Source organism: Talpa europaea (assembly GCF_964194135.1).
Source record: "Talpa europaea genome assembly, chromosome: 11".
In the NCBI taxonomy this organism is placed as follows: Eukaryota; Metazoa; Chordata; class Mammalia; order Eulipotyphla; family Talpidae; genus Talpa; species Talpa europaea.
In genome coordinates, this window is record NC_140078.1 from 34,424,489 (window position 1) to 34,437,382 (window position 12,894).

Below are 12,894 nucleotides of genomic sequence, written 5' to 3' on the forward strand. Positions count from 1 at the left end.
TTGGAAGAGTCATGACTTTTACCAGTCATCAAAATAGTGGTGGAGTTTTGAGTGTGTCATTTCTTTCTCTGATATTTCATTTAAAAAAAATTCAAATACACAGATTGATTTAAAGATTTATACAGTAAAAAGCTTAAATTCTGTGATTAATATTTAATATATTTGCTTTGTCTTATATATGCCTATCAGCTCATCTTACTTTTGATGCATTTCAAAGCAAATTTCAAGTATTTAGGATTCAGCCCTAAACACTTCAACATTTATATGAATTTGAGTTCAGTGTGTATTTTAATATAGTTTTTTTAAAAAAATTTTTTTTAAAGATTTATATTTATTTATGTATGTATACAAGAACTGGGATGTAGACCAGAAATCCAGGAGGGGGAGTGAGGTGAGAAGATTCACCAGAGACAGAGTGGGGAGCGGGACAGGAAGATCTACTGAAATACACTGCTGAGGGGAGCAGCAGGTGAGGTGTGCTGCACCATGTGGGTTAGTTCTCTGGGTGGGGATCGAACTCATGTTGCAGTGACTGTGGATAGCTTCATAGTGCTGAGATTTAATCCCTTGTGCCACTGTAGGCTCTATAGCATTTTTTTAAATTAGGTAAAATGATATATATTCAAATGCCCATGTCTTAAGTGTGCTATTCAAAATGCTTCAGGAACCTTAATCTTCATGACTCTGTGAATCATGTTAGGAAGACCTGTGAGCTCTGTAACTGTGTTTGATTTATGCCTATAAGAGTAAAAAGATATATGACCTCTCACCCTACAGCACAACGCCCCAGTCCCCCAAGGAGGCAGAGGTGCCATCCAGTTTGTCACGCAGTATCAGCACTCCAGTACTCAGAGACGCATCCGCGTGACCACCATTGCCCGAAAGTGAGCAAGCCGGCTTTATGTCTCTTGAGCCACTGGTGTTTTTTTCCTGTGGAGTGATCATTTAACATCTATTTGTTTATCCTTGTAATTCCATTGAATGGTTCTCACCACCAGTCCTCACTGGCTCATTTGATTAGAGGAGGCAGAAGAAGAGTCAATTTGGCTAACTGAGGTAGATCTACAGGCACTTGCCTAGAAGAATCATTTTTATTTATTTTTTCTAAAGATTTATTTTTTTATTTACTTATACAAGCAGTGGGTACAGTCAGAAGCATGGGAGGGTGAGAGAATTCACCAGAGCCAGAGCGGGGAGCAGAGCAGGCAGAAGGACGGAAGTACACTGCTGAGGGGAGCAGCGGGCGGCAGGAGAGGTCTGCACGCCATGTGGGACCCTCCTCCGGCGGCTGGGGAGCAACCGGGGATCGAACTGGCGCTGCAGAGGCTGCGGGCAGCTTTGCAACCCAGCACTCAACCACTGCACCAACGGGGAGGCCCAGAATCATTTTTAATAAGAAAAAAAATTTTATTACTTTATCAGATAAGTAACCCATAAACACATCCTTCTTGTAAAAGATTCAAACAGTACAGGGCCTCCCCGGTGGCGCACTGATTGAGCACTGGGTTGCGAAGCTGCCCGCGGCCTATGCCCCACCGGTTCGATCCCGGCTGCTCCCCGGCCGCCAGAGGAGGGTCCCACATGGCGCGCAGACCTCTCCTGCCATGCCCGCTGCTCCCCTCAGCATTGTACTTCGGTCCTTCTGCCTGCTCTGCTCCCCGCTCTGGCTCTAGTGAATTCTCTCACCCTCCCTCACTTCTGACTGTACCCAGTGCATGTATAAACAAAAACAAACAAACAAACAAATAAATAAATAAATGAAACATGCCTCTATAAAAAAAAATTAAACAAAAACAAACAAACAAACAAAAAAGATTCAAACAGTACATACATAAGTATGAAAGGATGGCTCTCTTCTACTCTCCCCAGAAGTAAAATTATATTACCATTCTGGCATTTAACTTCATAATCCCATTTCTGTGCAATTATGTATCATGTATATATGTACTATATCTTATATTAGCATATTTATAAGCTTTTTCACTTAATATGTCAAGGTTATCTTTTATGTCAGTACATATTAACCTTTACCACATTTGTGTTAATGATTACACAGTGTTGTGTTGTTTGTGTGAGATGTACCACTCCTATAAAAGGATGTTTCAGGTCCTACCTTCCCTCTGACAGTGTTGCAGATAGATTTTAAGGTCTTTGTGTACAAGTATTTCTTTCCACTTCACATAGTGAAATTTTGGATACTGCAAAACTACTCTGCTAAGAAAATAAGTTGTATTTTCCCCAGTAGTGCAAGGAGAGTGCCCTGTCACTCATTAATAGTGGATATCATCAACCTTTAATATGCAGTAACAGAGCAATATGCCATAATATGCAGTAACAGAGCAATATGCCATAATATGCAGTAATAGAGCAATATGCCCCCCCCTTGGTATATTTTTCCATTTATCAGTAGGTTAAGCACTTTCCATATTTATTGATTATATATTGTCTGATAGTCTTGGCCGATTTTATAAAGGCCTCATCCTTTTTCTTCTTCATTGATTTGCAGGGACTTTGTGTCTTCTGTGTATGATTACCGTAGTTTGTTCATATTTGTTCTTGGTCTATCTGTTGTCTTTTTGCTTGGTTATCATGTCTGTTCCTCTGGAAAACTTGTGTTTGTGCTCATTCTTTAGACCATGGATAGGATCCTGGCAGGTCATTTTGTAAACTTGTAAATATTTGGATTTCAGTCAGATTGACCTAGAGGAATAGACACTGACTTGAGTCTCAGTTATCTTTTGGGTTTCTACTTTCTTAATATCTTGTGAAACATTAAGAAGTTCTCTATAATATTTTTTCTTTGAGCTTATAGCCTTTAGCGCCTTCATCACATGAAGGTCAATGATCATGTATGTAAAACTCTCATGATTCCTTGTAATGCAGTCCAGGCCTGTGTTGTCGTAGATGAAGGAATGGGACTTAGATTTTTTCCTTTTTTTTTTTTTTTTTTAAGATTTATTTTTATACAAGAACTGGGGTACAGGCCAGATGTGCAGACGGTGAGAGGATTCACTGGAGACAGAGCTGGGAACAGAACAGGCAGACTGATGAAATAACACTACTGAGGGGAGCAGAGGGCAAGACAGGAGAGGTCTGCTTTGCTATGTGGGATTCTCGCCAGCCGGTCGGGATCAAACCCATGCTACAGAGGCCGTGGACAGCTTCACAGTGCAGCGCTCAACTGCCTGTGCCACCAGGGAGGCCTGACCTAGGTTTCTTTTTTTTTTAAAGATTTATTTATTTTTATACAAGAACCAGGGTACAGGCCACATGCGTGGGAGGGTGAGAGGATTCACCAGAGACAGAGTGGGGAGCAGAACAGGCAGACTGACAAAATACACTGCTGAGGGGAGCAGCAGGTGAGACAGGAGAGGTCTGTTGCGCCATGTGGGATCCTTGCTAGCTAGCCGGGATCGAACCCATGCTGCAGGGTCTGCAGACAGCCTCACAGTGTGGCGCTCAACCACCTGCGCCACCAGGGAGACCCCGACTTAGGTTTCTGAATCTTAATGGAAAGCTGGCTTTCTGATCTCCTTTGGATGTAAGTGTGGCACTAACTCTGGAATTGTCAGTTGGGCAGATGCACAGAGTCAGCTCAGGCACATAGAAGCAGCCTTTGACCAGGAGGCCGCAGCAGTCTTGATGGCACGCCTGGGAGTGTTCCGAGCAGAGTCAGAGGAGGGGCCTGATGTGCTCCGGTGGTTGGACCGACAGCTCATCCGACTGGTAAGTCAGGGATAACTTCAGTCTTGGTCTCTGTTTTTGAGGAAACTTACTCAAACCTGTTATTTTACATACTCAACAGAAATGCACCATTTGTTTACCTTATGGCAAACTCTGGACATTCCGAGAACTGTAGGGAGAAAGTGCTAAGTCTGTTTATCCTACAATCTATGTTGAGGTGGGAAGGAATGGCATGCATAGGGCATTCGGAGAATGATGCATAATTTAAGGGTTGAATTAGATGTCCCTGAATTCTTTTTTTTTTTTAAAGATTTTTATTTATTTATTTATTTATTTATGCAAGAACTGGGGTACAGGCCAGGGGCACAGGAGGGTGAGAAAATTCACCAGAGACAGAGCGGGGAGCAGATCAGGCAGACGGACTGAAGACACTGCTGAGGGGAGCAGCGAGCGAGGCAGGAGAGGTCTGCCGCCCCATGTGGGTATCTCCCTGGTTGTCCGGGAATAGAACCCACGCTGCAGGGGCTGCGGACAGCTTCATAGCATGGCGCTCAACCTGTTGTGCCACTGGGGAGGCCCTAGATATCTCTGAATTCTGTAGTCCTTTATTTTCACTTCAGGTTTCAGATGTGTGTTTTGGGTGCATGGATCAGTCAATATAGAGAGGTGCCTACTGTGTCATTCTGTATCTAATTAGAGATAGAAAGAAGAGAAACCACATAGTAATTGAAACAGGGAAAGTTTTATGTAAGAATTGCTATCACAATAATAAGGGATTGGCTTCTGAGTAGTAAAGAGAGGTCTAAAGACTAGAAAAGTAGCACATAGAAGGGGTAGTTATTGCATCCAAGCTAAGAGAGAGCACCTAGGGAAGAGCTTCCTATTCCCCCAGGGCTGGTCTAAGCCTAGGTGTGGGGGCACAGCCCTGACTCAAGTCTTTCATGGCACAGAAGTTGCCATGTTGCTGTGCTAGAGGAACTTGTCAGAAATACACCCTCTAGAACTGATGACACCATTCACAAGGAAGGGTCTGACCAGAGCCACAAGGGGTGCAATTTAGGGCTTAGCATTGGGAAGCCACAGTGCTGTAGCTGAGTGAGCACACTAAACCCAGAAGCAAAAGCTTATCTCCACCCTCCCTATTGACAAAGCTCAATATCATGCCTGTTAGCAAAGGAAAAATATTTAATCTGAAATCCATTTCATAACAGGCATAGAGGTAAATTTGGAGCCATGAGGCAGTAAATCAGTAATTGCCATAGTTCATAATCTCAGCTTGGAAATTCACAGCATATACTTATCATCAGAGTCACTAAAACACCCAGTACAGAAACCTATTTGTTTGTAGTATATTTATTCTTTGCTGTCTCATGGCAGCATTTTCTTTCTCAGGGAATGTAAACATATCAAACACAATTTGAAAATTGAGCAGGAAGTCTAAGTAGTTGGCAGAGTCTTCATGTGGGAAGTGTACCTTCCACCAAGTCTTTTTTAAAAGTAGGGTCATGGGAGAGGAGAATGTCAGTCTCCCCAGATCTGTTGATTCAGAATCTGCATTTTAACACCACCCCTGGTGATTTGTCTGCTCATCCATGCTTGAGAAGTGCTAGTCTAGAACTCAATGTCTGTAACTCAAGTGCTGAGATTAGAACGTAGGTCTCCTACTCTTAAGAATCTTTCCAAGTGACACTAATGTACATTTTTTTCTGTCAACAGTGTCAGAAGTTTGGACAGTATAATAAAGAAGACCCCACTTCATTTAGATTATCAGATTCCTTTTCTCTGTATCCTCAGGTAAGTAATGTCCATCTAAAATAACCATGGGAGAATAAATTGTGGTAGAAATAATGCTGCTCTTGGGGTAGAGGAAAGGCTTGTTATAAGATTTAGTCTGTAGGTGGTGAAAGTTTTTAAGTCCAAGACAAACACTGTGTCTGTATGAGGCAGTGCCCTAAATCCTACAGGAGACAATAATGAAGTACAGACAGGAGAAACTAACTTCAAAAACTTTCATGAAAAGGAAAAACAGGATCATTACTATAAGGCCACCACAACATCTCTGCTTTATAGAAGTTCTGAGTGAGTAATCAGCTACCTCTGCAGCAAACCAAGAAAATGAAGCACATGTGAAGAGGAATATAACAAAAGGAGACCACAGTCAATATGACAAATGTTTAATGATACATCTGTGGTTATTTTTCTGCATCATAACTGGAGGTCAGCAATAAGCAACTGCTGTAGGGACCTCCCTGGTGGCCTAGGGGTTAAGTTTCAGGGTTATCACCATTAGGGCCTGAGTTCTATCCCTGGCCAGGGAGCTAATCCACATAGGGCAAAGTAGACTTCTGTTTCGACCACTGCTCCCCTTGGCAGTGTATTTCAGTAAATCCGCCTGTTCTGCACCCCACTCTGTCTCTGGTGAATCCTGAGACACCTCTGGCCTACACCCCAGTTCTTCTATGCAAAATAAGTAAATAAGTAACTGCAGTAAATATACTATGCATGACCTGGGCATTTGGAACCTACTGGACAAGGGAAAGGAGGGAGAGAAGTGGGTGGATTATGAAGCTGCTGTCAGGGTATGGTTATATCTTACCTGAACCTCCATTCTCATCTGTAGATGGGAAATCTAGTGCTTAGCTGAGTGTGTGACGGTGAAGCTTACTCATGCTGAGGCAGTCCTAGTGTGCAGTGAGGTGCCAGGCTCCTGTTAGGCACTTAGTAATAAGCCAACATGACACTGAGTGTGGAACTCGCAGGTGCAGCGTTCCAAGAACTGGAAACAAACCTACTTTCCCCCCATTTTTGTAGCATAAAGCAATGATGACTAAGTAGAAAGAAGCAAACCTTCATTTATATAAACTCATGAGGAGAGATATACAAATGTTTTACACTGGAAAAAACACTTTGAGTGCACCTTTGAAAGTATCCTTTAAAATACTTTTTGGAGAGTGGACATGATTTCAATCATGAACTTGTTTATCTCAGATTCTTATGCTTAAAAGGGATCTCACAGGTCACTTCATTCAAACCCTAGTTCAGAGTGGGGCCCCACCAACCATACCTGGGGGGTTGAAGCCATACAGTGTTGTAGGAAAAACCTTGGATCCTTCAGAATCAGGGTGAAGTGGCAGTACTGGCTTTGTTGCTGACCATCTTGGATGAGGTGCTAAACACTGTGGATTTTGACTTCCTTGTCTTTAGAAGGAGGGATTTAATCTGGAGAAGCGGTTTGCAGTATTTTTAAAGCTATGGATCATTACTTTGAGAGGATCTTCTCAAAAGCTAGCACACAGCGCAAACAGACTTGGTGCTGCTCTGGTGCCTATGCATATACCCACCACAGCACCCTCCACCACCCCGTCACCCTAAGGATTCACTAAGACTCTGAAAAGCATAGAATGAGAACCACTGAAATGAAGTGGTTTGAGTATCCTTCTGTTGAAGCATCTAAGCTAGAAGTCAGGAGCCCAGACTTGCAAGGCCAGTGGTGTGAGACAGAGTTCTGCCCTTCCTTTCGATTGCAGGTGACTTTAGGCAAGTTATCCTCCTCATTTTCCTCACCTGTCAATTGGGGTGGTAAGAGAACCTACCTACCTTATGGGTTTATTGGAAGGATTAAATCATTTTTATGAAGAGCTTTAGGCTTTGGACACAGGATGTGTGGATTGTTAGCCATGATTATTATGTAAGAACCTATGATTTGGTATTTGGAGTCTCAGGAAATTTTGTACTTAAAAAGGCAGCTCATTTTCATGCTCTGGCAGCTCCTAAGAGTGAAGGGCTGCCCTCTAGTTTCTTATGTTCAGGGTAAAGAATATACCTCTACAAACCGTCTCTTGTCCCTTTCTCCCTCATACCTGTCACTCCACCATTCTAGCTGAGGCTGAGTCTCCAGCCTCCCATCTGCAACTGCCATGCCCAGCATTCCTCCTTGCTCTGGCCTCCTCATGCTCATATTTCAGAACCCTCTGGCTTTGGGAAGTTTCCTGTTGCTCTCCCCCCCGCCCCACCTTCACCTCTTTCCAGGAGTGCTTTTCAGTGCGATGGCTCAAAACGTGTCTCCCTGAGTGTGCCTTTCCCCTCTGGGCTGTGTTCTCTTTAAAGCAGACCTCTTTGAGAGCAGACATTCTATCTCTACACCCCAGCCCAGTGACTAGAAATAAACAGTTCTTTGGGCCTCCCTGGTGGTGCAGCGGGTTTAGCACCATGCTGTGAAGCTGTCTGCAGCCTCTGCAGCGTGGGTTTGATTCCCGGCCAGCAGGGGAGATCCCCACATGGCACAGCAGACCTCTCCTGTCTCGCCTGCTGCTCCCCTCAGCAGTGTATTTTGGTCCGTCTGCCTGTTCTATTCCCCAATCTGTCTCTGGTGAATTCTCTCACCCTCCCGTGCCTCTGGCCTGTACCTCAGTTCTTGTATAAATAAAATATATCCTTAAAAAAAAAAGTTCTTAGCCTTTCCCCTTCCATTAGTAATTTAAAAGTTTCTAATTGTGAAAAGCATAACATGAAATTAACCATTTATAGGTGTACAGTTCAGTTGTGTTAAGTATTTTCACATTGTTGTTCAACAGATCTTCACAACCTTTCATTTTACAAAACTGAAATTCTGTAACCATTAAACAACAACTCTTATGTAGCCCCAAGTCCCTGGCACTACCATTTTACTCTGTGTGAACCCAGAAGCTTTTTTCTTAAAGTCTGAGTTCTACAGACTGGCATGTTCTTCTCTCTGGGTGTCTAAAAAGGTTACAGCTCTATGCATTTGTCTTTTTTTCCTTTGGAACTATAGTTCATGTTCCATCTTAGAAGATCTCCATTTCTTCAAGTGTTCAACAACAGTCCTGATGAGTCATCGTACTACAGACACCATTTTGCCCGACAGGATCTAACCCAGTCCCTCATCATGATACAGCCTATTCTCTACTCCTACTCCTTCCATGGACCCCCAGAGGTAAGGGTTTACTGAATGCTCTTTTCAGAATTGGAATCCTCTGCTACATATTGTTTTGTTCTAACAAATTTGTCCTTAAAGGAAAACTGTAGAAGAAGAAAATGTGAATCTAAAGAAAATGTGAATCTGTATAGTAATTTAACATTTTCCTCAGTATTAAAAAATATTGCATAGGAAGAAGTCACAGGATATATAAAACTTTTATTTGTGAAAAGCAGGATTATGGGTAAAAAAAAACTTTAAAAAATTCTTGCATACCTTTTTTTGGTGATGTGATTATATTCTTTAGATTCAATAATTCCATGTTTTGTATCTGTAGGACATACAGAAGAATCTTTATTTAAAGAAATAATAGTGAAGGAACTATTATAATAGAAAGTTTGAAGATGATATGAATATTCAATAGCAAGAAAATAAGAGCTCACAAAGTTTATGTAACATAATAAAAATAGATAAATTCTTATGTTAAAATGTTTTGTGAAAAAAAGCAAATGGAAACTTAACTAAGTTGTGTTTTTTAAAAAACCTGCAAGAATTAGAAACTATATGGAAATAAACCAAAATATCAATATTTGTTATACTTTGGTATAAATTTTCTTTAAGTTACTTTTATAATTGGAATAAAAATGACAATACGATACTTTGTAGTGAACTTCATAAATTTCTGTGAGCTATTCTTTTTCACATAGGCATCTTGGTCTCTTAGCAACAGTAGTAGATTTGAGAGATTGTATATCTGATAGATAAAACATTTCTAGCACAAAAGTGATATATTTGAAAATATTTCTGGTTCCTAGAGCAAAATAAATTGTTAATCTCATTCCTCAGTTGATGAGGGATTGTTTGGAACATCTTTCTTCTACAACATTAAGACTTAGCAGTATTGAGTCAGGGAACAAAAAGTAGAAATGTGGCATGAAGCTGGGGAGCCCCCACATTAGGTGCTATTTGTATAGCTGTTCTGTGGTTGCCATGTGGGAGCACAGGGGGACCACAGTCAGCTCTCGCTCCCTTTTTTTCAGCCAGTGCTCTTGGACAGCAGCAGTATTTTAGCTGACAGAATTTTGCTGATGGATACTTTCTTCCAGATTGTCATTTATCTTGGTGAGGTAAGATGATACTTATTTTTTTCCTTACTTTGTTCTTAAATTAGTTCTTCTGACATTTGAAACAAGAATTTGGGCTTATAGCACCTGGCTTATAAGGAGTACAGTGGCTTTTCTTCTAATGAAGAAAATCTTTTTTCAGATCCCTGAGGTTTGTATATTAAGAATTTTAATAATATTTGCTGTAAGTAAATCTCAGGTGGTTCTTTAAATCACGAATAATATATTGCTTTCTGAGTTGTCAGGCAAAATCAGTTCACTTTTCTTGGCTATACTTTTTTACACAACTGTCCCTTCACAGTTATGTTGGAATTACTAGTAAGCACTCATACTTAACTGGGGACTAAAGTATTTTTTTGTTGTTTGTTTATTTTTGATGAAATAACTTGGCACAGAGAATCTTACACTGATTTGTAAATCCCTAGGATGACTGTTCATGGTTTTCAGGGGAGATATTACTATCTCAAGGGAGTTTCATTCCCTAAGAAAGAATGGTTGCTCTAAAGAAAACCCTTTAATTGAACATTATATTCAGTGGTGCTTTTTCTTCAATTGTATATTCTTTTCCTTTCCAAAATTGCCTTGGTGATTGAATTGATTTCCTAGTGTCTGTACATTTGTTTTTTGTTTTTGTTTTTTTTTTTAATTATTTATTTATGCATACAAGAATTGGGGTACAGGCCAGAGGTGCAGGTGGTGAAAGGATCCACAAGAGACAGAGTGGGAAACAGAATAGGCTGACTGAAATACACTGCTGAGGGGAGCAATGGGCAAGTCAGGAGAGGTCTGCTGCGCCATGTGGGTTTCTCCCTGGCCGGGGATCAAACTTGTGCTGCGGTGACTGCAGTTAGCTTCATAGGTAGCATTTTAACCCCTTGTGCTGCCAGGGAGGCCCTGTCTGTACATTAGAAGTGATACAAATTGTGAAAAAATACAAATTTTATTTCAGGATGCCTTTAGTAATTTAGGGTGCTTTAGTTTTCTAATAGGCATTTTATGACTTTAAACTTTTTTCCAGCCTATTAGCATGCACCATGCCAGCCATTGCCCACAGATACTAGACCAACAGTAATGGTCCTAGATCAGGGACATTGGGTGACTAGCTGCTGTTCCATGGATTCCTGTGGGAGCAATAATCATGACCTAGTGGGTCTTTTTTTTTGCCTTCAGCTCACTCCTTATCTCTGACCTGACTACATCTGACCACAGCTTCTGATCCAGTTCATTCAAACATATATTGAGCACCTTCTTTGTACATGTGATGGGTTCTAAAGATGGGAAAGCACTTCAGTTTACTTATAAAGATAGATTAACTGCCTACTCTTGATTTCTTCTGTATGCAAAATATTTCCTAGGCTAGTTGTGCATAGGAATAAAAGAAGGAATGAAATGCAAAGTGTTTAGCCTAGTTGGGTATATTGCCTTCTATTCACTGCCTAATTCATACCCCCACTTCGATTCTTTTATCTCCCTCACCATGAGTGTCCCAACTCAGAATCTGAGGTAGCAGGAGGTAGGACTGCTTGAAGAGGTTGTATACTAAGGGGGGATGATTTCTGCGTAGGTGGCCAACAATCCCTTTCCCCAATGGGTGTGAGGAAAGGGCAGGCTAGGTGAGTGATAGCAGTGGAGGAAAAGGAAAAGGAGCCTATGGCTCCTTGGGGCAACTAATTCCTGGGTGTTTTCAGCTGTTTGGTTTGTTCTGTTAGGAAGGAAACGAGGTAGGACTGATGTCTCTGACATTTCAGAGAGAACTGTATGGATCAGGGGTGGGGGTGGGGGGTGGGTAGGTCCTGAATGCAACTCCTTGCTTGTTTATGCTGCTCCTAGTCATATCTGCTTTGCTCCCCTCTGAAACTTGTCATTTGTGACATAAGACTTCTTTACTCAAAACAAGTTCTGGGTGGCAATGGTGGTATTAGAAAGTCAGAAGCGTCAGAAAAGGCTGCTGTTTCAATGTTTGCACAATAGTTTGTTGTTTTTTTTTTTTTTTTGATGTAGACCATAGCTCAGTGGCGGAAAGCTGGATACCAGGATATGCCTGAGTATGAAAACTTCAAGCACCTTCTGCAGGCACCACTGGATGATGCTCAGGAAATTCTGCAAGCGCGCTTCCCTATGCCTCGGTACATTAATACAGAGCATGGAGGCAGTCAGGTGAGTGACTAAATTCTAGCCCTTATGTTCAGCTGGTTTTATGCTACATTTTTATAGCTATAAACCCAAACAGCATGGTTAACATTTTATGTGGTGACATAAATTAACATACAGGTAAACTTCTAAATATGACTTCTGTTAAAGTTGAAGATTACCAAATAAAATACCTGTTTTATATTTCAGGAATCCTAGGAAATGGAGAATTTAAGTTAAAGAAATGGGTTCCTGTATAGTAGAATATTTCCACTTTGAAAAGAAGTGTTGTAGAAATATTTTTTTTCCTATTACGTTAACATTAATGCCATGATTAACCTTTACTTATTTATTTTTTTAAGGCTCGATTCCTCTTGTCTAAAGTGAACCCATCTCAGACTCACAATAACCTGTATGCTTGGGGACAGGTAAGAAATTGGCAGGTATTGGGGGGGACCAGGCTATTATTTTCAAAATACTTGTTTTTAAAACCTACAAAGTCCTACAAACTGGATCTGTTTTGAGCCTGAGACAGAATAATTTGGGTAATTTGCTGGAGGGGCAGTGGGAGTAGGCACCCTTCTAATAGCGTAGCTACAGGTAGGGCACCCCCATTAGTCCCCTTCTGTAATTTGCAGCTTAACATATGTTTTAGCCAGAGGATGGAACACTGGTATCCTTTCTTCCTCTCAAGAGTTCAAGAAAAAAAATCTGCTCATCATTACTTCTATTTCAATTTTCAGCCTCTAATTCCTTTCTTTTAATCTAATTACCCCACCATTTACATCTCCCTTAAATGAGTCTTTTCTTCCACTTTCTTTTAACATTTTTTCAATTAAGCTTTTTGGAGGTAGTTGTAAATTTGCATGCAGTTGTGAAAGATAATGCAGAGATCCTCTATGTCTTTTCTCCAGTTATAGTTTGTAAAACAAGTGACATTGTCAAGGTACAAGTTTCCATCACCACAAGGCCACAAGGACCTCTCATGTTGCCTTTTATAACAACACTTCCCACCTACTT

At 41.1% G+C, this 12,894-nt stretch overlaps 1 protein-coding gene across 3 annotated transcripts in view; it reads left to right on the forward strand.

Annotated features, from left to right (window-relative positions):
* Positions 1 to 12,894, forward strand: part of SEC23B (SEC23 homolog B, COPII coat complex component) — a gene marked incomplete at both ends in the record, with an annotated part of 33,813 nt that overhangs the window by 18,929 nt on the left and 1,990 nt on the right. For 2 of the 3 annotated variants that reach the window (XM_084247471.1, XM_084247472.1), the window contains 7 exons: positions 778 to 884; positions 3,573 to 3,726; positions 5,401 to 5,478; positions 8,477 to 8,638; positions 9,661 to 9,747; positions 11,746 to 11,901; positions 12,237 to 12,302. In XM_084247471.1, coding sequence (XP_084103597.1) covers positions 778 to 884; positions 3,573 to 3,726; positions 5,401 to 5,478; positions 8,477 to 8,638; positions 9,661 to 9,747; positions 11,746 to 11,901; positions 12,237 to 12,302 — 810 coding nt within the window. Of the gene's footprint in view, positions 1 to 777; positions 885 to 3,572; positions 3,727 to 5,400; positions 5,479 to 8,476; positions 8,639 to 9,660; positions 9,748 to 11,745; positions 11,902 to 12,236; positions 12,303 to 12,894 lie in introns of those variants that run through there. The other variant, XM_084247473.1, reaches the window with a different exon arrangement.